Source organism: Ovis aries, chromosome 3 (assembly GCF_016772045.2).
Source record: "Ovis aries strain OAR_USU_Benz2616 breed Rambouillet chromosome 3, ARS-UI_Ramb_v3.0, whole genome shotgun sequence".
Taxonomy (NCBI): domain Eukaryota; kingdom Metazoa; phylum Chordata; class Mammalia; order Artiodactyla; family Bovidae; genus Ovis; species Ovis aries.
Window position 1 is genome coordinate 93,262,225 of NC_056056.1, and position 22,278 is coordinate 93,284,502.

The following is a 22,278-nucleotide window of genomic DNA, read 5'->3' on the forward strand; positions in this document are numbered from 1 at the left end:
TGTGTATAAATTCACATACACTGAACTTAACTTCGTGTATGCGTATGTGTGTGTATGTGTGTGTGTTAGTTGCTTATTTGTGTCTGACTCTTTGTGACTCTGTGGACTATAGCCCAGTGGGCTCCTCTGCCCATGGAACTCTCCAGGCAAGAATACTGGGGTGGGTAACCATGCCCTCCTCCAGGGGATCTTGCCCACCCAGGGATCGAACCCACGTCTCATGTCTCCTGCATTGGCAGGCGGGTTCTTTACCACTAGCAGCACCTGGGAAGTCCCATATGGGTTTCATAGTTGTTTCCTAATTCTGTTACATTAGTATTTTCCCCTACTGGATTGCTTGCCAAAATGGCAAATTGCTTGCCACACTGTAAACAATTAATGGTAAGCAGTTGAGTAGGGGAAAATATGTAACAGAATTAGCAAACATTTATGAAATCTCTGCCTAGGTCCAAACTACAACCTTGACTACATCCTGCAAGCCCCTTGCATATTTCAGTCACTTATTTGGAGATCAAACCATGTTAATACTTACAGATTTTCCTCATTCTTTCAAAGTTCTATGTGGCATTACTTTGTATGAATATACCATGATTATTTTATCAGTTCCCTCGTGGACTGCTTTTTAGGTTATTTCTAGTTTTTCATTACTATAAATAGGACTTTAGTTAACTTTCTTGTATATGGCTTTCATAGGCCTTTCTTACACATTTTGAGGTGATAGCTATAGTGGACTTGCTGGGTATTAGGATATACTGTAATAAGAAATGTTGGATCACCTGTTAAATAGCTGTAATAATTCACAGTCTAATAATTGATGTGAGTACAGGTGTCTCTCCATTATAAATGACATTTTATTATTTGCAGTTTTAAAATCCAGTATGTAAAAAATGGTATCTAGTTTTGATGATCATCTTTAATGTTGTGTTTGAGTTGCCTTTTTTTTTAATGTGTTATCTGTTGTAGTTTTTGGATTTGCTGTTCCCACAAGGTTTTCTATATATGTATAAGGTCTTATAAGTTGCTGGTCTCTTTCCTGTGCTAAGTTATCTTAGCTTTTGTTACTGTTGTTGTTCAGTTGCTAAGTTCAGAAGCATGCTAGGCTTCCCTGTCTTTCACTGTCTCCTGGAGTTTGCTCAAATTTATGTCCATTGAGTTGGTGATGATATCTAATCATCTCATCCTCTGCTGCCCTCTCTTCCTTTCCCCTTGAGTATTTCCCAGCATCAGGGTCTTTTCCAATTGAGTTGGCTCTTTGTATCAGGTGGTGAAAGTATTGGAGCTTCAGCTTCAGCACCTATCCTTCCGTTGAATATTCAGGATTGATTTCCTTTAGAATTGACTGATTTGATCTTGCTGTCCAAGGGACTCTGAAGAATCTTCTCCAGCACAATTCAAAAGCATCAGTTCTTCAGTGCTCAGCTTTCTATGTGATCCAACTTTCACATCCATACACGACTACTGGAAAAACCATAACTTTAACTATACATACGTTTGTTGGCAAAGTGATGTCTCTGCTTTAGGTTTGTCATAGCTTTCCTCCCAAGGAGCAAGAGTCTTTTAATTTCATGGCTACAGTCACTGCAGTGATTTTGCAGCCCAAGAAAATAAGATCTATCACTATTTCCATTATTTCCCCATCTATTTGCCATGAAGTGATGGGACCAAATGCTTGCATCTTAGTTTTTTGAATGTTGAGTTTCAAGCCAGCTTTTTCACTTTCCTCTTTCACCCTCATCAAGAGGTTCTTTAGTTCCACTTTACTTTCTGCCATTAGAGTGGTGTATCATCTATATTTCTGAGTTTGTTGATATTTCTGCCAGCAGACTTGGTTCCAGCTTGTAATTGATCCAGCCCAGCATTTCATATGATGTACTCTACATATAAGTTAAGTAAGCCGAATGGCAATATACAGCCTTGTCATACTCCTTTCCCAACTTGGAACTGATCTGTTGTTCCATGTCCAGTTCTAACTGTTGCTTCTTGACTTGGATACAGGTTTCTGAGGAGACAGGTGAGGTGGTCTGGTACTCCCATCTCATTAAGAATTTTCCACAGTTGGTTGTGATCCACTTAGTCAAAGGCTTTAGCGTAGTCAGTGAAGCAGAATTAGAAGTTTTTCTGGAACTCCCTTGTTTTTTCCATGATCCAGTGAATGTTGGCGATTTGATCTCTGGATCCTCTGCCTTTTCTAATCCCAGCTTGTACATTTGGAAGTTTGCAGTTTAGGTACTGCTGAAGCCTACCTCGAAGAATTTTGAGCATAACCTTGCTAGCATGAGAAATGAATGTTTTAGCTTTTGCTTGTCTATAAAGCTTTTGATTTCTCCGTCGAATCTGAAGGAGAGCTTTGCTGGGTAGAGTATTCTTAGTTGCAGGTGCCTCCCTTTCATCACTCTAAATATAACTGTGCCATTCCCTTGTGGCCTACAGAGTTTATGCTGAGAAATCAGCTGATAATCTTATGGTCCCTTGTTTGTTTTTTGCTTTTCCCTTGCTTCTGTGAATATTTTTTTTTCTTTGTCTTTAGTTTTTCTCAGTTTGATTACTATGTGTTTCACCATGTTCCTCCTTGGGTTTATCCTGCCTGGGACTCTGCTTCCTGGGACTCTATGTGGACTTGGATGACTTTTTCCTTCCCCATGTTAGGGAATTTTTCAGCTATTACTCTTAAGTATTTTCTCAAGTCCTTTCTCTCTTCTCCTTTTGGTACCCCTATAATGTGAATGTTGGTTGTTTAACATTGTCCCAGAGTTCTCTTAGACTGTCTTCATTTCTTTTCATTCCTTTTTATTCTTTTCCATTGCAGTGATTGTGACCATTTTGCCTTCCGGGTCACTTATCCATTATCTGCCTCATTTACTCCACTATTGATTCCTTCCAGTGTGTTTTTCTCTGCAATTGTTGTATTTTTCATCTCTGTCTGTTCTTTAGTTCTTTTGTCTCTTCTTGCATCTTCTTGATCTGTGCCTCCATTCTTTTTCTGATATTGTGTTTCATCTTCATCTTCACTATCATTATTGTGAATTCTTTTTCCAGTAGTAGGTTGGCCATCTCTACTTCACTTAATTATTCTTCTGGGGTTTCACGTTTCCTTCTTCTATGACATACAACTCTTTTCTCATTTTGTCTTATTTTCTGTAGCTATTTTGTAGGCTACAGGATTGTAGTTCTTGCTTCGGCTGTTGCTCTCTGGTGTATGAGGCTGTCTTAAGCGATTTGTGCAGGCTTTCTGATGAGAGGGGCTGGTTCCTCCCCTGTTGTAGACTGAGCTGCATTTTGTCCCTCTCTTGGGCAGGGCCATGCTCAGGGAGGTGGGGTGTGTTCTGTCCTGTTGGCTGTTTGGCTTTGAGGTGACCCACCACTGAAGCTTATAGGCTGTTTGGGGGGCACTAATGTGGGCCTCTAGAAGGACTGATACCAATGAGTACTTTACAGAATTGCTGCTTCCAGAATCTTTGTTTCTGCAGTGAGACACAGCCATCCCTGCCTCTGCAAGGAGATCTTCCTGTAGTGGGCAGGTAGGTCTGTCCGAGTCTCTATGGGGTCCTGCTTTTTTCCCCTGAGTCCTGGTGCACACAAGACTTCGTCTGCTCCCTTCCAAGAGTGGAGTTTCTGCTTCCTCCAGCCTTGTGGAATTCCCACAGTCAAATCCTGCTGGCCTTAAAAACCCAATTCTCTAGGGACTCCTTCTCCTGTTACCAGACTCCAGACTGGAAGCCTGACATGGGGCCCAGAACTTCCAATCTTGTGGGATAACTTCTGTGGTTTAATTGTTTTCCCGTTTTGTGAGTTGCCCACCTGGTGGGTATGGGATTTGATTTTAACATGATTGCACCCCTCCTGCCGTCTCATTGTGGCGTCTCTGTCTTTGGATGTAGGGCATTTTTTTCTGGTAGGTTCCAGCTTTTTTTTTTGTCACTGCTTCTTCAGCAGTTAGTTGTGATTTTGGTGTTTTCCTAAGGAGGTGAGTTCATATCCTTCTGCTCCACCAACTTCAGTATTGACTTTATTTGTCTTTTCAGTTTTTTTAAACTGAGGTGTAATATATTTACAGTGTTATGCTAGTCTCTACTGTACACAAGGTGACTCAGTTCAGTCGCGTCCGACCCCATGGACTGCAGCACGCCAGGCCTCCCTGTCCATCACCAACTTCCAGAGTTTATTCACACTCATGTCCATTGAGTTGGTGATGCCATCCAACCATCTCATCCTCTGTCATCCCCTTCTCCTCCTGCCTTCAATCTTTCCCAGCGTCAGGGTCTTTTCAAATGAGTCAGTTCTTTGCATCAGGTGGCCAAAGTATTAGTTTCAGCATCAGTCCTTCCAATGAATATTCAGGACTAATTTCCTTTAGGAGGGACTGGTTAGATCTCCTTGCAGTCCAAGGGACTCTCAAGAGCCTTCTCTAACACCACAGTTCAAAAACATCAATTCTTCAGTGCTCAGCTTTCTTCATAGTCCAACTCTCACATCCATACATGACTACTGGAAAAACCATAGCCTTGACTAGACGGACCTTTTTTGGCAAAGTAATAGCTCTGCTGTTTAATATGCTCTCTAGGTTGGTCATAACTTTTCTTCCAAGAACAAGCATCTTTTAATTTCACAGCTGCAGTCACCATCTGCAGTGATTTTGGAGCCCCCCCCCCCCCAAAAAAAATCTGTCACTGTTTCCATTGTTTCCCCATCTGTTTGCCATGAAGTGATGGGACCAGATGCCATGATCTTAGTTTTCTGAATGTTGAGTTCTAAGCCAACTTTTTCACTCTCCTCTTTGACTTTCATCAAGAGTCTCTTTAGTTCTTCTTTACTTTCTGTCATAAGAGTGGTGTCATCTGCATATCTGAGGTTATTGATATGTCTCCCGGCAATCTTGATTCCAGCTTGTGCTTCTTCCAGTCCAGCGTTTCTCATGATGTACTCTGCATAGAAGTTAAATAAGCAGGGTGACAATATACAGCCTCGACGTACTCCTTTTCCTATTTGGAACCAGTCTGTTGTTCCATGTCCAGTTCTAACTGTTGCTTCCTGACCTGCATACAGGTTTCTCAAGAGGCAGGTCAGGTGGTCTGGTATTCCCATCTCCTGAAGAATTTTCCACAATTTGTTGTGATCCACACAGTCAAAGGCTTTGTCAATAAAGGCGTAGTCAATAAAGCAAAAGTAGATGTTTTTCTGGAACTCTGTTGCTTTTTTGATGATCCAGCAGATGTTGGCAATTTGATCTCTGGTTCCTCTGCCTTTTCTAAATCCAGCTTGAACATCTGGAAGTTCACGGTTCATGTATTGCTGAAGCCTGGCTTGGAGAATTTATTACTTTACTAGCGTGTGAAATAAGTACAATTGTGCAGTAGTTCGAGCATTCTTTGGCATTGCCTTTCTTTGGGATTGGAATGAAAACTGACCTTTTCCAGTCCTGTGGCCACTGCTGAGTTTTCCAAATTTGCTGGCATATTGAAAGGCAGTACTTCACAGCATCATCTTTCAAGATTTGAAATAGCTCAACTGGAATTTTATCACCTCCACTAGCTTTGTTTGTAGTGATGCTTCCTAAGTCTCACTTGACTTCACATTCCAGGATGTCTAGCTCTAGGTGAGTGACCATACCATCATGATTATCTTGGTAGTAAAGATCTTTTTTGTACAGTTCTTCTGTGTATTCTTGTCACCTCTTCTTAATATCTTCTGCTTCTGTTAGGTCCATACCATTTCTGTCCTTTATTGTGCCCATCTTTGCATGAAATGTTCCCTTGGTATCTTTGATTTTCTTGAAGAGATCTCTGATCTTTCCCATTCTATTGTTTTCCTCTGTTTATTTACATTGATCACTGAGGAAGGCTTTCTTATCTCTCCTTGCTGTTCTTTGGAACTCTGCATTCAAATGGGTATATCTTTGCTTTTCTCCTTTGCCTTTCGCGTCTCTTCTTTTTTTAGCTATTTGTAAGGCCTCCTCAGACAACCATTTTGCCTTTTTGCATTTCTTTTTCTTGGGGGTGGTCTTGATCCCTGCCTCCTGTACAATGTCCCAAACTTCCATCCATAGTTCTTCAGGCATTCTATCAGATCTAATCCCTTGAATCTGTTTCTCACTTCCACTGTATAATTGTAAGGAGTTTGATTTTGGTCACACCTGAATGGTCTAGTGATTTTCCTTACTTTCTTCAATTTAAATCTGCATTTGGCAATAAGGAATTTATGATCTGAGCCACAGTCAGCTCTCAGTCTTGTTTTGCTGACTGTATAGAGCTTCTCCATCATTGGCTGCAAAGAATGTAATCAGTCTGATTTCAGTGTTGACCATCTGGTGATGTCCATGTGTAGTCTTCTCTTGTGTTGTTGGAAGAGTGACTCAGTTATTCTCTTTTATATTCTTTTCCGTTATGGTTTATCACAAGATATTGTATATAGTTCTCTGTGATGTACATTAGGACCTTATTGTTTATCCATTCTAAATGTGATCATTTGCATCTACCAACCCCATACTCCCAGGCCATCCCTCTTCCTCCCCCCTCCACCTTGTCAACCCCAATTCTGTTCTCTATGTCTAAAAGTCTTTCCATTTTACAGATAGGTTCATTTGTGCCATCTTTTAGATTCCACCCATGTGATATCGTATGATAATTGTTTTTCTCTTTCTGACTTCACTTAGTGTGATAATGTCTATAGTTGTATCCATGTTGCTACACTTGGCATTATTTCATTTTTTATGACTGAGTAGTATTCCATTGTATATATATCGTATCTTTGTCCATTTATTTGTTGATGGAAATTTAGGTTGTTTTGGTGTCTTAGTTCTTGTGAATAGTGCTGCTATGAACATAGGTGTTCATGTGTCTTTTTGAATTACAGTTTTGCCTGGATATATTCCCGGGATTGCTGGATTATGTGCTAATTCTATTTTTAGTTTTCTGAGGAACCTGTTTGTTTTCCGTTGCAGCTGTACCAGCTTACATTCTCATTAGCAGTGCAGGAGGTTTCTCTTCTCCACATCCTCTGCAGCATTTCTTATTTATAGACTTTTTAATGATGATCATTCTGGCTGCTGTGAGATTGTACCTCATTGTAGTTTTGATTTGCATTTCTGTAATAATTAGTGAGGTTGAGCTTCTTTTCATGTGCTTACTGACTATCTGTATATCTTTGGAAAAATAGCTGTTGAGGTGGAAAATTAACTATTGAGATCTTTTGCCCATTTTTCAATTAGGTAGTTTGGTTTTTTGTTCTTGAGTTATATAAACTGTATATTTTGGAGATAAGCACTTGTTGGTCTGATCATTTATAGAAATTTTCTCCCACTCCATATCTTGTCTTCATTTTTTTGTTGTTGTTGGGTTTTTCTTACAGTTTTCTTTGCTTTGCAAATGCCTGTAAGTTTTATTTTTTCTTTTTATATCTATTGCCTTGGGCGACTAAGCTAAGAAAGACGTTGTTACCATTTATATCAGAATGTTTTTGCTATGCTTTCTTTTAGGAGTTTTATGGTGTTAAATGAAACTAGACACTGAAGGTGGCAGAGCACAAGGATATGAACTCAAGTTACAAAAACCCCAGAATATGTTTTAAGTCTTTAAGCCATTTTGAGTTCATTTCTGTGTGTTGTGAAAGGGTATGTTCTTACTTCATTTATTTACATGCAGCTGTCCAACTTTCCCAGCACCATTTGCTGAAGAGACTGTCTTTTTCCCATTGTTTATTCTTGCTTCCTTCGTTGAAGATTAATTGACCGTAGATGTATAGGTTTATTTCTGGGCTCTCTATACTGTTCTAATCATTTGCATGTCTGTTTTTATACCAGGTGCAAACTGTTTTGTTTACTGTTGCTTTGTAGTATTATCTGAAGTCTGGGAAAGTTATGCTTCCTGCTTCCCCCCACCTCTCAAAATTGCTTTGGCAATTGTGGGTCTATGGTTCCACATAAATTTTTGAGTTATTTTACTTCTGTGAAAAAATGTCATGAGGGGGTAATTTGATAGGGATCACATTTAATCCGTAGTTTTCTCTGGATAGTATTTCCATTTTAACAATGTTCTTTCAATTCAAGAGCATGGGCTATTTTTCAATTTCTTTGACTCTTATTTATTAATATTTTATAACTCTTAGCATGTCAGTTTTTCACCTCCTTGGTCAAGTTTATTCCTAGGTTTTTAAATTTTTTTGGTGAAACTTTTTTTCCTCATGGAAGGTTTATTTTTTTCCCAGTTTATTTATTTTTAATTGGAGTATAATTGGTTTACAGTATTGTGTTTGTTTCTGCCATGTATCTTTTGGTGAGATTTTAAAGGACATTCTCTTTCTGATATTTCATTTTTACTGTGAAGGTAATGCAACCAATTTCTGAATGTTAATCTTGTATCCTGCTACTTTGCTGAATTCATTTATTAGATCTATTCGTTATTATGTATAGTTCTTAGGGCTTTCTATATATGTATCATGTCACCTGCATATAGTAACAGTTGTACCTCCTCGCTTCCAATTTGGATCCTTTTTATTTGTTACATGATAGGAGTTTTTATCTTGAATGGATATTGAATGGTTTTTCTGCATCTGTTGAGATGATCATGTGGTTTTTGACTTGTTAAATGAAATGAAGTCGCTTAGTCGTGTCTGACTCTTTGCGACTCCATGGACTGGGGCCCATCAGGTTCCTCCGTCCATGGGATTTTCCAGGCAAGAGTGCTGGAATGGATCGCCATTTCCTTCTCCAGAGGATCTTCCCGAACCAGGGTTCGAACCCCGGTCTCCTGCATTGCAGGCAGACGCTTTACCGTCTGAGCCACCAGGGAAGCCTTTTGACTTGTTACTGTGATGTGTTATGTTGATTTGTGTATGTTGAACCATACTTGTGAACCTGGGCTGAATCCCACTTGGTCGTGTTAAATATGCATCAATGATACTGACCTGTAATTATCTTTTTTGGTGGTTTCTTCCTCTGGTTTTAGCATTAGAGTGATGGTGGCTTTATAGAATGTCTTTGAGAGTGTTCTCTCTTCAGTCTTTTATATTCTTCTTTGAGAGAATTTGTCTGTGACACCCTCTGGTCCTGGGCTTTTTGTATTGGAAGTTCAGTTTTGTTTGCTCTTTCAAAGAACCAGCTCTTGATTTTGTTGACTTTTTTTCCCCCTATTGTTTTCTTCATCTCTATTTTATTTCTCCCCCACCCCCATCTTTATTTCCTTCCCTCTTCTGACTTTAGGTTTTTTTTTTTTTTTTTTTTTAATTCTTTTGTGTAGTAGATTAGGCTTTTTACTTGGGATATTTTTTCTTGTTTTTGATGAAGACCTGTATCACTATGAACTGGTCTCTTATGAACTGCTTTTGCTGGATTGCAGAGGGCTTCCCTGGTAGCTCAGATGGTAAAGAGTCTGCCTACAATGTGGGAGACCTGGGTGTGATCCCTGGGTCAGGAAGATCCCCTGGAGAAGGAAGTGGCAACCCACTCCAGTACTCTTGCCCGGAGAATCCCATGGATGGAGGAGCCTGGTAGGCTACAGTCCATGGTATCCCAAAGAGTCGGATACACAGAGCAGCTTCATTTCACATAGATTTTGTATGATTGTGTTGTCATTGTTTGTCTCAAGGTACTTTTTAATTTTCCTTATTGAACCCTTTTTTTTTTTTTTTAAGTAGCATGTTATTCAGTCTCCATGTAATCTTTTTTTTTCCTTGTTTCCTTTGGTTGATTTCTTGTTTCATGCCATTGTGATCAGAGAAAATGCTTGAAATAATTTCTGTACCCTTAAATTTGTTTAGGTTAGTTTTGTGCCCCCAGGACATATGGTCAATCCTAGAAAATGTGTGTGCACTTGAAAAACATGTATATTCTGTGCAGTTTTTTAGATGCAGTGTCCTGAAAATAATACTTCTTACTTTTCTGTTGTAACATTTGGGACCTCCGTCTGGAAAATCTCTCCATTGATGTGAGTGGGGTGTTAGTCTCCTACTACTGTTGTCTTCCTGCTGATTTCTCCCTTCATATCTGTTAGTTATTTATGCATTTGGGTGCTCTTAAATTATGTGCATATTTGTTGATGAGTGTAAAATCTTCCCTTGTATTGATCCTTTTATCATTGTATAGTGTCCTTTATCTTTGTAGCCTTTGCTTTAAAGTCTGTTTTGTCTGATAGGAGTATTGCAAGTCCCACTTTCTTTATTTTTGCATGAGATATCTTTTTCCATGCCCTCACTTTCAATCTGTATGTGTCCTTTGCCCTAAGGTGGATCTCTTGTAGGCAGAATATTGTAGGCTTTTATTTTTTAATCCAGTCTGTCCCTCTTTTATTTTTTTAAGAGTTTTACACCTGATAGTGTATATCCCTTCTTCATTTTTAAAAATTAATTTTTGGCTGTGCTGGGTCTCTGTTGTGTGTGGGCTTCTCACTGGTTTCTTCTTTTGTTGCTGAGCACAGGCTTTATGGGTGCTGATTCAGTAGTTGCGGCACACAGACTCATTAGTTGTGGGGCCAGGCTTACTTGCTCTGTGGCACGGGTAGTCTTGCAGCACCAGCGATCGAACTCGTGTCCATTTCATTGGCAGGCAGATTCTTATCCAGTGCACCACTAGGGGAGTCCCACTCTGTGTCTTTGGATTGGAGTATTGACGTTTAAAGTAATTATTGATTCATGTATTTATTGCTATTTCTTTTTTTTTCTTTAAAAAATTTATTGAAATATAGTTTATTTACACTTTTCATTAAAAAAAATGAAGTGTAGTTGATTTATGTATTGCCACACCAAACTGTTTTCCAGTTGATTCTTTGCTTCTTCCTTTCTTTTACTTTTTGTGATTTGATCATTTCCTTTTATTCTGCCACTCCCTTCTGGCCTGCAGTATTTATGTATCGAAATCAACTGATAGCCTTCTGGAGGTTCCCTAGTAATGAACTCTGTTTTTGTTTTGCTGCCTTTAGAATTTTCTCTTTATCTTTAACTTTTGCCATTTTTATTATGTCTTGGAGTAGGTCTGTTTGGGTTCATCATGTTTGGGACCTTCTGTGCTTCCTATATCTGGATATGTTTCCTTCTTTAGGTTTGGGAAATTTTCAGCCATAATTTCTTCAAATACATTTTCAGTACCCTTTTTTCTTTCTCTTTCTTCAATCTCTGCATAGACTGGCCTGTGTTATATTATCCCATAGGTCTGTTATATTGCTTTTTTTTTTTTTCATTTGGCTTTCTGTCTGCTCTTTTGATTGGGTACTTTCCATTAGTCTGTCTTCTAGGTCACTTATTCTTTCTTCTAAATTATTCATTTTGCTATTTACTGCTTTGAGCTCAGCTTTGATCTTGGCAAATGAATTTTTAGATTTTTACCTAGCTCCTTTTCACAGTTTCTAGTTCTTTTTTTTTTTTTATAATAATCTGTATTTCTCTTGATAGCCTTTCTTAATTCTTTCAGTATTTTCATTATCTCATTTTTCAACTCAAGTATCTGTTAGACTGAAGAGTTTTGTTTCATTGTTCCTTCAGGGAAATATTTTTGATATTTTAACTGAGAGTGGTTTCTCAGCTTCTCATTTTCCTTGTATTTGTCTTAGTCTGAGAGTTTAGGAGAAACAACTATCTCATGTAGTCTTAGAGGGCTATTTATAAGCAGAAACATCTCTGTATAGCTTGTGTGGGTTTTAATATTTTTTTGGTGTGAAGGCTGTTTTTGATTTGGATGCTTGCTATCTCTTTTGTCAGCATGTGCTGGTTGTTACCACCTTGATGAGGGGTATGCAGGTGCACAGATGCTAGACTCATGCAGGTTCCCAGGAAGGTGGGGGCTGCAGTTGTGTTCCTCTGCAGTGACGGTGTTATTTTCCAAAGCCCCAGAGAGGTGGGGCCAGTGGTTGGCATCGGGTCATGAAACCCTTGGCAGCAGTGGCAGGCCTTACATGCTCCCAGGGAAGTTGACCCTGAGTACAGACTCGGAGCAGTGGCAAGCCATGCAAGTTCCCGGAAAAGGGAGGGCATTGACCTGCATCCGTTTGTAAAACCTTTGGCAACGGCAGTGGCTCCAGTCCGTGCCTACCTCTGGAATCTGAGGTAGCAGCCACGACTTGGACCCACCCCTGGAATTTGTGTGGGGCGCCTATGAGCATATGGAGAAAGAAGCTTCTGTGACATCCCTCTCCTCTCGCGCCCCCTAACAGTGGTCCCTTGTCTCTGTGAAGGACCCAGGCTTCTTCTTGGACTCCATCAGTTGTGGTGTACTACCTCATAACCCCTTCAGACTGTCTTCACACAGCCAACTCCAGTCTTGCCCTTTGGGCCTGACCTCCAAAGCCCAAGCCTCAGGACACAAGCTCCACCTGCCCTAGTGGTTGAATGGATGAGCATCTTAGGCTTTGGGGAGCTGGCCAGCACCAGCAGTCTGTTCAGGTTTCTCTTGGCTTTGTCCTCTGCACCTCTGTTGCTGAGCTCTCCTCTGAGGCTCCATTCTTCCATCTCTGTTCCCAGCTGATCTCGTCAGTGAGGGGACTTCCCAGTGTGCAGAGACCTTTTCCTCTTTCACAGCTCCCTCCCAGAGGCACAGGTCTTGTCCTGATTCCTTTCTTTATTTTCTCTTTCCTTCTGCCCTTCCCTGTTATGTGGAGATTTTCATGCTCCTTTGAAAGTCTGTCTTCTGGTATTGTTCAGTAGATGTTCTTTGTAAGTTGGTCTACATGTAGATGTACTTTTGATGAATCTGTGGGAGGAGAGCGCTGCATCCTATTTCTCACATTTTTCTGTTGGGTTATTTGCCTTTTGAAAAATGTTCATCTGAAGGTGTTCATTATCCTAAGATACTAATTTTATATCATACATGAGAAGTATTTTCTTTTAGTCTGTTGCTTATGTGATACTTACAGTTTTTTTAATTTTGGTGTACTCCAGTTTTATTGCCTTTTTACTCTTAATGGCTTTTTCCTTTTATTTTAGAAGACCTTTATACCAGTGCCAGAAAGATACGTTTCCATTATTTTTTAAATCTGTTATTTGTGATACAGTGTGTGAATGATACGACTGTTTGCAAAATGGATAACCAATTAACCCAACACTATTTATGCCTTATTTATCTTTCCTTATTGATTTGTAAAGCTGTCTTGTGTATAAATGACCCTATACACGTAGATCTGTTTCAGTCTGTTTATTTTCGTATGAATACTGTGTAGTTTAAATTTTTATAACTATAGCTTTATAATACTTGTCATTTTTCTAATAGAATCGTTTTTCTCTGTTTTCTCCTTCCATGTATCTTTGCTTAATCTTAAGCATTTACTCCTACATATTAGATTTAGAATCAGTTTGTTCTCTAAAAAACCTTAATGTGCATTTAATTGGTACTGTACAGAATTTGTATTGATGTATTTACAGTACTAAATCTTTCTGTCCAAAAACAGGTTTTATTTCTTCATTTATTTAGACTTCATTTTGTGTCCCTCAGCGAGTTTTTACATTTTTTTTCCATAACATTCTTTTTTTTTTTTTTTTTTTTTAACATTCTTTTGTAATGTTTCCATAACATGCATTTTGGAAGACATGTTAATTTTTATTTATTTGTATATGTCATAAATATTATTTCAATTGCTATTAAAAGAGTTTTATTTTTTATGTTTTCTGGTTAGTTATTATTGGAGTAACCCATCATCCCAGTTTACTAATACTAGGTACATACATGCCCATCTCATTGTTCCATTGTCCTAATTTGAATAATGATTACATGATGACCATTGTCATTACCACTTTAGAAGTTTTTTCATTTTCAGTTAACAGAAAACTTCTCCAGTGGTTTATTAAACAAATAAGAGGTTTATTTATAACAGGAAATTGGCTGGTGGGTGATCTGTGGCTGATAGAACAGCTCTAAAATATCTTCAGGAACCCAGCCTTTTGATTTTTCTAATTCACTGTCATTAACGTGTACTTTTTCATCCTTTTTGTAAGATGGTTATTGTACCTTCTGGCATTATTTCAATCTTTCAAACAGAAAGAAAGGAATGTGTCAGGAACACAATGAATTTTTAGTGTCCCTCCTCCCCTCCGCACAGACCCCCAAGAAGGAGGAGTTCCCCAGCAACTTCCACCTCCATCTGATGTATCAGAACTGTGACACATATCCTCCTCTATGACAGAGAAGAATAAGGGGAAGCAAGAATTGAATGCATAATTTAATAATTTAAACTTTATTTTGAGACAGTTAAATGTTATTCAAAGTTTTCAGGAGGGCTATGACAGTGAAATTGATGGATTTGAAAAATTCATCAGGAAGTGATCTGCAGAATGAATTAGTTGGGCAAATGACTCTGAAGGCAAAGAAAGCATGTTGATTAAAGGAAAGAAGAGAAAAGATCACTGAAATCCGGTTAGGGCACTCATCTAGACAAGCAGACTACTCTTAAGAGTAGTAAAAGTTTGGGGTAGATTAGTAACCTTGACAATAGAAAGAAATAGCTTTTATACCATTGACTCAAGCAGGACTAGCTGATTATTAAAGTTTTAAATGTGAGATCAATATTCTTTAATTCTAAAATGTTTAATCTGGGAAAATGACCGAGTAATGATACATTTAGGGTGTTAGAGTATTTCAAACAGATTAAAATAATTCTCTTAGATGACTTTTTTATAAGGTTGGTTAGGCAGCAGTGTAAATTGAATAGTTCAGACATTTACTATTTTGATTTTCTTAATAATGAATGGCCTAAGTATCAGCACTGAAAACTAGAAAACATGCCATCTACCTGTCACAAACATTGATGTTCTTCAGTTAAATATGGTTTGAATGGTGCTGAATTTACTCATGACTTCGCTCTTGTGATTGACCAGAGGGAACCCGCAACAGAACTCTGGTTATGGCTTCTTCAAGGTTAGAAGTTTATGGGACAATCTTTTGGCCTGTTACCATAGGGGAAGACATTAAGATTTCCTGTCAGAGCAAGCACAAAATAGACTGGAAACTCAAACTAGGAAAAAGAAGGTCAGCCCTATAGCTTTCTTGGTCTACGCCTTAATTTTGGCATGAATAGTTAAAACCATGACAAAACCTTTCTGCCCATGTTTGATGTTTCATGTTATTTCATGTTAGGACTGTCTTGAACTCTGTGATTCAGAAAATATTCTCTTCATTTTGCTACTTCTTGGAATCAGTAATAAAATGTTAGAGAAAAGGTAAAAAATTTCTGTATCCCTGTATTACACCTGAAGAATTAAAGTATGGTTCTGCACAGTTCTGATGACAAACTTTGTCTGACAAATAACCTTGTGCTTAATTACAAGCCAGCATAGACATGCGTCTTTAACAATGATTCTTAACCAGTCTGCTGAAAGCAAGCATTCTTCTTTTCCAGAAAAATGGGCACATGTTGGTACTCAAAATTTTCCTTAAGGAAGCAGGAGTTCTTGATACAGAAAAAAATATAATCAGAGTTTTCAACAGACAGAAGGACCTTTGCAGTTATAAAATAGTGCTACGGCTCTTCAAGAAAACAGAAAAAACAAGACTTAAAAAACAGATTTACTGGTTTCAGCAAGATTCATGGTGACATTACATCTAAAACCTAGAGCAAGCAGTTAGTTTAGATTTAAGAAGACTGCATGGAGAACAAAAACAGTGCCAGGAAGCAGTACATAGTGGTTTGAGCATTATGGAAAATCTAATTAATAACAGATAAAACTGAGAATATACAATCAGTTCAGAAGAGGGTTTAGTTTCATTTTAATTCCAAAATTATTTCTTGGTACTTCCCTGGTGGTCCAGTGACTAAGACTCTATGCTTCCAATGCAAGGGGTGTAGGTTTGATCCCTGATCAGGGAACTAGATCCCACATGTGACAACTAAAAGTTTGTGTGTTGCAACTAAGAACCAGCACAATCCAATAAATAAATATTTAAGGAAAGAACTATTTCTTAAACATCTTTTGGATGTCAGCCATTGTGGTACATGCAGAAGATGCATTAATGAACAAGGCAGATGTGCTTCCATCCTTCTTAGGACTTAAGAGTCTATTAGTAAAGGTTAAAACGTCTAATTTTAATGAAGAGGAAGTCATGGTGGATACATCTAAGAGACCCAATCTGCATATAACTAGGATTCCAGAAAGAAAATACCACTTAAAAACTGGTGAAGATGTTAAGTTTCATAGTTATAAAGGTGAAAGCCCTAGTGATCCAGGCAGAAGCTATAAAAATGTAAAAGAGGTAGACCAGCCTTAGATAGCCAAGCAACTCATTCTCAAGGTTGCGTGAAAAGAAGATTGTCCATGGGATCGCAAGAGTTGGACATGGTTTAGTGACTAAACAACAGAGAGTAATAAAACCATTTAAACATAGAGCACATGTATGCTCAGTTATTTCTGACTCTTTGCCACCCCATGGACTATAGCCCACCAGGCTCCTCTGTCTGTGGTATTTCCCAGGCACGAATACTGAAGCGGGTTGCCATTTCTTCTTCCAGGGGATCTTTCCGGTCCAGGGATCAAACCTGAGTCTTTTGGATCTCCTAAATTGGTAGGCAGATTTTTTTTTTTTTAATCACTGAGCCACCTGGGAAGCCCATTTAAACAGGGTAAAACACAAATAGTTGTATCTTTATAAAATAGTATAAATTGTTAAAAAAGAATTAAAAAAAAATAACTTTGTCCTAAAATAATGTCATCAAAAATTAGCATGTATGCCAAGGTGTAAGGGCTTTTAAATTTATAAGAAGAAATCAATAGTTTCATATTTCTTTTGAAATTGGAGATGCCCATTAGTAAAATGGCAAGGAGAAGGCAACGGCAACCGACTCCAGTACTCTTGCCTGAAAAATCCCATGGATGGAGGAGCCTAGTAGCCTGCAGTCCACGGAGTCACACAGAGTCACACAGAGTCGGACACGACTAAAGCGACTTAGCAGCATTAGTAGAATATAAGCAGGAGGATGAGTATCTTCTAAACTACTGGGGGTAAGGGAGATGTTTGGATAAAATCCCACATGGCACAAAAGGAAATGGCAAAGATGCCTCCAAAGAACAGAAAACATAAAATGACAGCAATTATAAGTTCACATCATTTTAACACATATTTATTGGATGTTCACTAATTGCCAAGCTTAAAGAGCAATGCACCTTTCAGTAAGGTAGTTATGGAAGGTCTCATTAAAAATGTGAAAAGTAGGTGAAGGTGTAAATTGTTCCTTGAATTCGGAGCATTCCAAACAGCAACTGCAGAAGACTTCTCAAGTCCATGCCTATGTAGTTTGTTTTGTTTTAGGAGTTTAAAGGGTGCTTGGGATTGAAAGTAGTTCAGTTCATCAGTTCAATCCCTCTGTTGTGTCCGACTGTTTGCAACCCCATGAATTGCAGCACGCCAGGCCTCCCTGTCCATCACCATCTCCCAGAGTTCACTCAGACTCGTGCCCATTGAGTCAGTGATGCCATCCAACCATCTCATCCTCGGTCGTCCCCTCTCCTCCTGCCCCCAATCCTTCCCAGCATCAGAGTCTTTTCCAATGAGTCAATTCTTTGCATGAGGTGCCCAAAGTAATGGAGTTTCAGCTTCAGCATCATTCCTTCCAAAGAAATCCCAGGGCTGATGTCCTTCAGAATGGACTGGTTGGATCTCCTTGCAGTCCAAGGGACTCTCAAGAGTCTTCTCCAACACCACAGTTCAAAAGCATCAATTCTTCAGCGCTCAGCTTTCTTCACAGTCCAACTCTCACATCCGTACATGACCACAGGAAAAACCATAGCCTTGACTAGACAGACCTTAGTTGGCAAAGTAATGTCTCTGCTTTTGACTATACTATCTAGATTGGTCATAACATTTCTTCCAAGGAGTAAGCGTCTTTTAATTTCATGGTTGCAGTCACCATCTGCAGTGATTTTGGAGCCCAAAAAAGTAGAGATGGCTGTAAAGAGATATGTGGTGATTTGGGGGTAAAGAATGGGTGAAATGAGTAGAGTAAACTTTTAAGTATTAACTTTTTTTCTGAGTGTGATGAAAGGTTTTGAGTTTAGGACTGGCAGTTATCAATCTGGTTCTATGTTAAAAATGAAGTGAGGGTGGTTGAAAAGCAAAGACAGAAGCAGAGACCATTATGAGTCTATTATAGTAATTAAAGCAAAAGATTGTGATAGATCTGACCAGAGTGATTGTAATTAGATACCAGAAATGGTATGGCACTATTAGAAATGTCTTTAAAAGATAGTGATAAGAAAATGTCAGTAAGTGATAAAAGACAAGGTGTAGAATTACACTGTATAATTACAAGTTGAAAATATTTTATTTCTGTTTATAAATAGAAAAGGTAATTAGCATTTTTACTTTAGGGTAAGATTTTTATTTGTGGTTGTACATGTGTATAAATTTCATATGCTTTTGTGTTTTTTGTATATTCCCTTTTATAATTTGAGAAGAGGCTTAAGGTTTTCAAAATATTTTTCCTTCATAGAACAAAGAAGTGAAGAAAAAGATGTCAGATTCAAAGAAAACATCTGCATCTACTTTAAAGTAAGTAATTCTGTGATTTTCTGTGTGAGAATAAATAGGCATATGAATTAAATTTTAAAAGTTTTGACAACTACATTTTTAATATATTTTAATCTCCCTGACTCAAGTGGGACATCATTCTGATTAATTATTTTAAACTTTTTTAGATTTAAGCTTTGCATCTTTAGAAGATTTTGGTCTTAGAATTTCTTTGCTAATTTTTTTTCTTCTTTTAATAGAAAAGATACAGATGCTTCCACAGGTATTGAAACTGTGACTGCAGCTTCTACTAGTAAGTTGTTACTTTTAATACTCCTCTAATATATTTTGTCAGTTTACTGGAAACTTCTTGCAAGGTGATGGTAGGGAAATAGTATTCATTGTGCTTTAGTAGAAGGGATCCACATTGGCCCCTGTTTTAAGCTAGTGATCCATTGGAGAATGCCCATATTCTTCAGCCTTGCATAAATGACCCCTTACCCTTTCCCCCAGATTACTTTTTCAGTCTCTTGTCACACAGGTGTACATTATGTTTCAGTTACTCAGAGCAGTTTATTTTCCAGCTGTTCTGTCCTATTTCATTTCACAGCTCTTTATACAGTCCATTCATGTGGAGTCATTGTCTTAAGTTCCAGTTAACTTTACTTGCTAACAACCTGCTCCAGTATTCTTACCTCTAGATCCCGTGGACAAAGGAGCCTGGTGGGCTGCTGTCCATGGGGTCGCACAGAGTCGGACACGACTGAAGCAACTTAACATGCGTGCATGCATTGGAGAAGGAAATGGCAACCCACTCCAGATCTTGCCTGGAGAATCCCAGAATAGATGAGCCTGGTGGCTGCCGTCTATGGGATTGCACAGAGTCGGACACGACTAAAGCGACTTAGCAGCAGCAGTAAGCACGTCTGAAGTACCTACTTAGTAGGTACCAGGCCTTGTGCAAGATAATGAACATACAAAGCCAATTAAAACTCCTTTTGGAGGGTCAAGGTGGAGCAAATTCGAATTTATTCTTTAAGGGCTATCTCAGAAAATGCTTCTTTTTGATACCTTTCATGAACCTTAGGCAGTTCAGTTCAGTTCAGTCACTCAGTCATGTCTTACTCTTTGTGACCCCATGGGCTGCACTAGGACAGGCTTCCCTGTCCATTACCAACTCCTGGACCCTGCTCAAACTCATGTCCATTGAGTCGGTGATGGGATCCAACCATCTTATCCTCTGTCGCCCCCTTCTCGTCCTGCCTTCAGTCTTTCCCAGCATCAGGGTCTTTTCTAATGAGTCAGTTCTTCACATTATATCTTTGATCTGCTTGCAGTCTAAGGGACTCTCAAGAGTTTTCTCCAACACCATAGTTCAAAAGCATCGATTCTTTGGCACTCAGTCATTTTTATGGCCCAATTCACACATCCATACATAACTACTGGAAAAACCATAGCTTTGACTATACAGACCTTTGTTGGCAACGTAATGTCTCTGCTTTTAACATGTTGTCTAGGTTTGTCATAGCTTTTCTTCCAAGGAGCAAGCGTCTTTTAATTTCACAGCTGTGGTCACCATCTGCAGTGATTTTGAAGCCCAAGAGAATAAAACCTAGCACTTTCCACTTTTCCCCCACCTATTCACCATGAAGTGGTGGGACCAGGTGCCATGATCTTCATTTTTTGACTGTTTGAGTTTTAAGCCAGCTTTTTCACTCTCCTCTTTCAGCTTCATCAAGAGACTCGTTAGTTCCTTTTTGCTTTCTGCCATGAGGGTGGTATCATCTGCATATCTGAGGTTATTGATATTTCTCCCCACAATCTTGATTCCAGCTTGTGCTTTGTCCAGCCCAGCATTTCGCATGATGTACTCTGCATATAAGTTATATAAGCAGGTGACAGTATACAGCCTTGACATACTCCTTTCCCAGTTTTGAACTAGTCTGTTGTTCCATGCCTGGTTCTAACTGTAGCTTCTTGACCTACATGCAGGTTTCACAGGAGGCAGGCAGAATACCAAGGTGGTCTGGTGTTCCCATTTCTTGAAGACTTTTCCACAGTTTGTTGTGATCCACACAGTCAAAGGCTTTAACGTAGTCAGTGAAGCAGAAGTAGATGTTTTTCTGGAACTCTCTTGTTTTTTCTATGATCCAGCAGATGTTGGCAATTTGATCTCTGGTCCCTTTGCCTTTTCTAAATCCAGCTTGAACATCTGAAAGTTCTTGATTCATGTACTGTTGAAGCCTAGCTTGAAGGATTTTGAGCTTGACCTTGCTAGCATGTGAAATAAGTGTAATTGTGTGGTAGTTTGAGCATTCTTTGGCATTGCCCTTTTTTGGGATTGGAGATTGGAATGATACTGACCTTTTCCAGTCCTGTGGCCACTGCTGAGTTTTCCAGATTTGTTGGCATATTGAGTGCAGCACTTTCACAGCATTATCTTTTAGGATTTGAAATAGCTCAACTGGAATTCCATCACCTCCACTACCTAGTGATGCTTCCTAAGTCCACTTGACTTCACATCCCAGGATGTCTGGTTATCTAGATCAGTAAGATCCTTTTTGTATAGTTCTTCTGTGTATTCTTGTCCCCTCTTATTAATCTCTTCTACTTCTGTTAGGTCCATGCCATTTCTGTCCTTTATTGTTCCCATCTTTGCGTGAAATGTTCCCTTGGTATCTCTTAATTTTCTAGTCTTTTCGCATTGTATTGTTTTCCTCTATTTCCTTACGTCATTCACTTAGGAAGGCTTTCTTGTCTATCCTTGCTATTCTTTGGAATTCTGCATTCAGATACTTATCTTTCCTCTTCTACTTTGCCTTTAGCTTCTCTTCTTTTCTGTTATTTGTAAGGCCTCCTCAGACAACCATTTTGCCTTTTTGCATTTCTTTTTCTTGGGGATGGTTTTATCATTGCCTCGTGAACAATGTTACAAACCTCCATCCATAGTTTTTGAGACACTCAAGCAGATCTAATCCCTTGAATCGACTTGTCACTTCCATTGTATAATTGCAAGGGATTTGATTTAGGTCATACCTGAATGGTCTAGTGGTTTTCTCTACTTTCTTCAGTTTAAGTCTGAATTTTGCAATTGGAGTTTATGATCTGAGCCACAGTCAGCTCCCGGTCTTGTTTTTGCTGACTGTATAGAACTTCTCCATCTTTGGCTGCAAAGAATATAATCAGTCTGATTTCAGCATTGAACATCTTGTGATGTCCATGTATAGAGTCGACTCTTATGTTGTTGAAAGAGGGTGTTTGCTATGACCAGTGTGTTGTCTTGGCAAAACTCTGTTAGCCTTTGCCATGCTTAATTTTGTACTCTAAGATCAAGCTTGCCTGTTACTCCAGGTATCGCTTAACTTCCTATTTTTGCATTCCAGTCCTCTATGATGAAAAGGTGTTAGTTCTATAAGGTCTTTCAGGTCATCATAGAACCGTTTAACTTCAGCTTCTTTGGCATTAGTGGTTGGAATATAGACTTGGATTGCTATGATACTGAATGGTTTGCCTTGGATAGGAACAGAGATCATTCTGTCATTTTTGAGACTGCATTTCAGACTCTTGTTGACTATGAGGTCATCGTAGAACCATTCAACTTCAGCTTCTTTAGCATTAGTGGTTGGGGCATAGACTTGAATTATTATGATATTGAATCATTGGCCTTGGAAATGAACTGAATTACTAACATATTGAATGGTTTTCCTTGGAAACAAACTGAGATCATCCTGTCATTTTTGAGACTGCACCCAAGTGTTGCATTTTGGACTCTTGTTGACTTTGAGGGCTCCAGTGCATAAAAGTGAAAAGTGAAAGTGAAGTCGCCCAGTCATGTCCAACTCTTAGCAACCCCGTGGACTGCAGCCTAC

At 38.8% G+C, this 22,278-nt stretch overlaps 1 protein-coding gene across 22 annotated transcripts in view; it reads left to right on the forward strand.

Annotated features, from left to right (window-relative positions):
- ZNF638 (zinc finger protein 638) overlaps positions 1–22,278 on the forward strand; it is a 135,473-nt gene that overhangs the window by 80,910 nt on the left and 32,285 nt on the right. For all 22 annotated transcript variants that reach the window (XM_060412328.1, XM_042246321.2, XM_060412329.1 and 19 more), the window contains 2 exons: positions 18,393–18,451; positions 18,670–18,722. In XM_060412328.1, the coding sequence (XP_060268311.1) occupies positions 18,393–18,451; positions 18,670–18,722 (112 nt within the window). The remainder of the gene's footprint in view (positions 1–18,392; positions 18,452–18,669; positions 18,723–22,278) is intronic.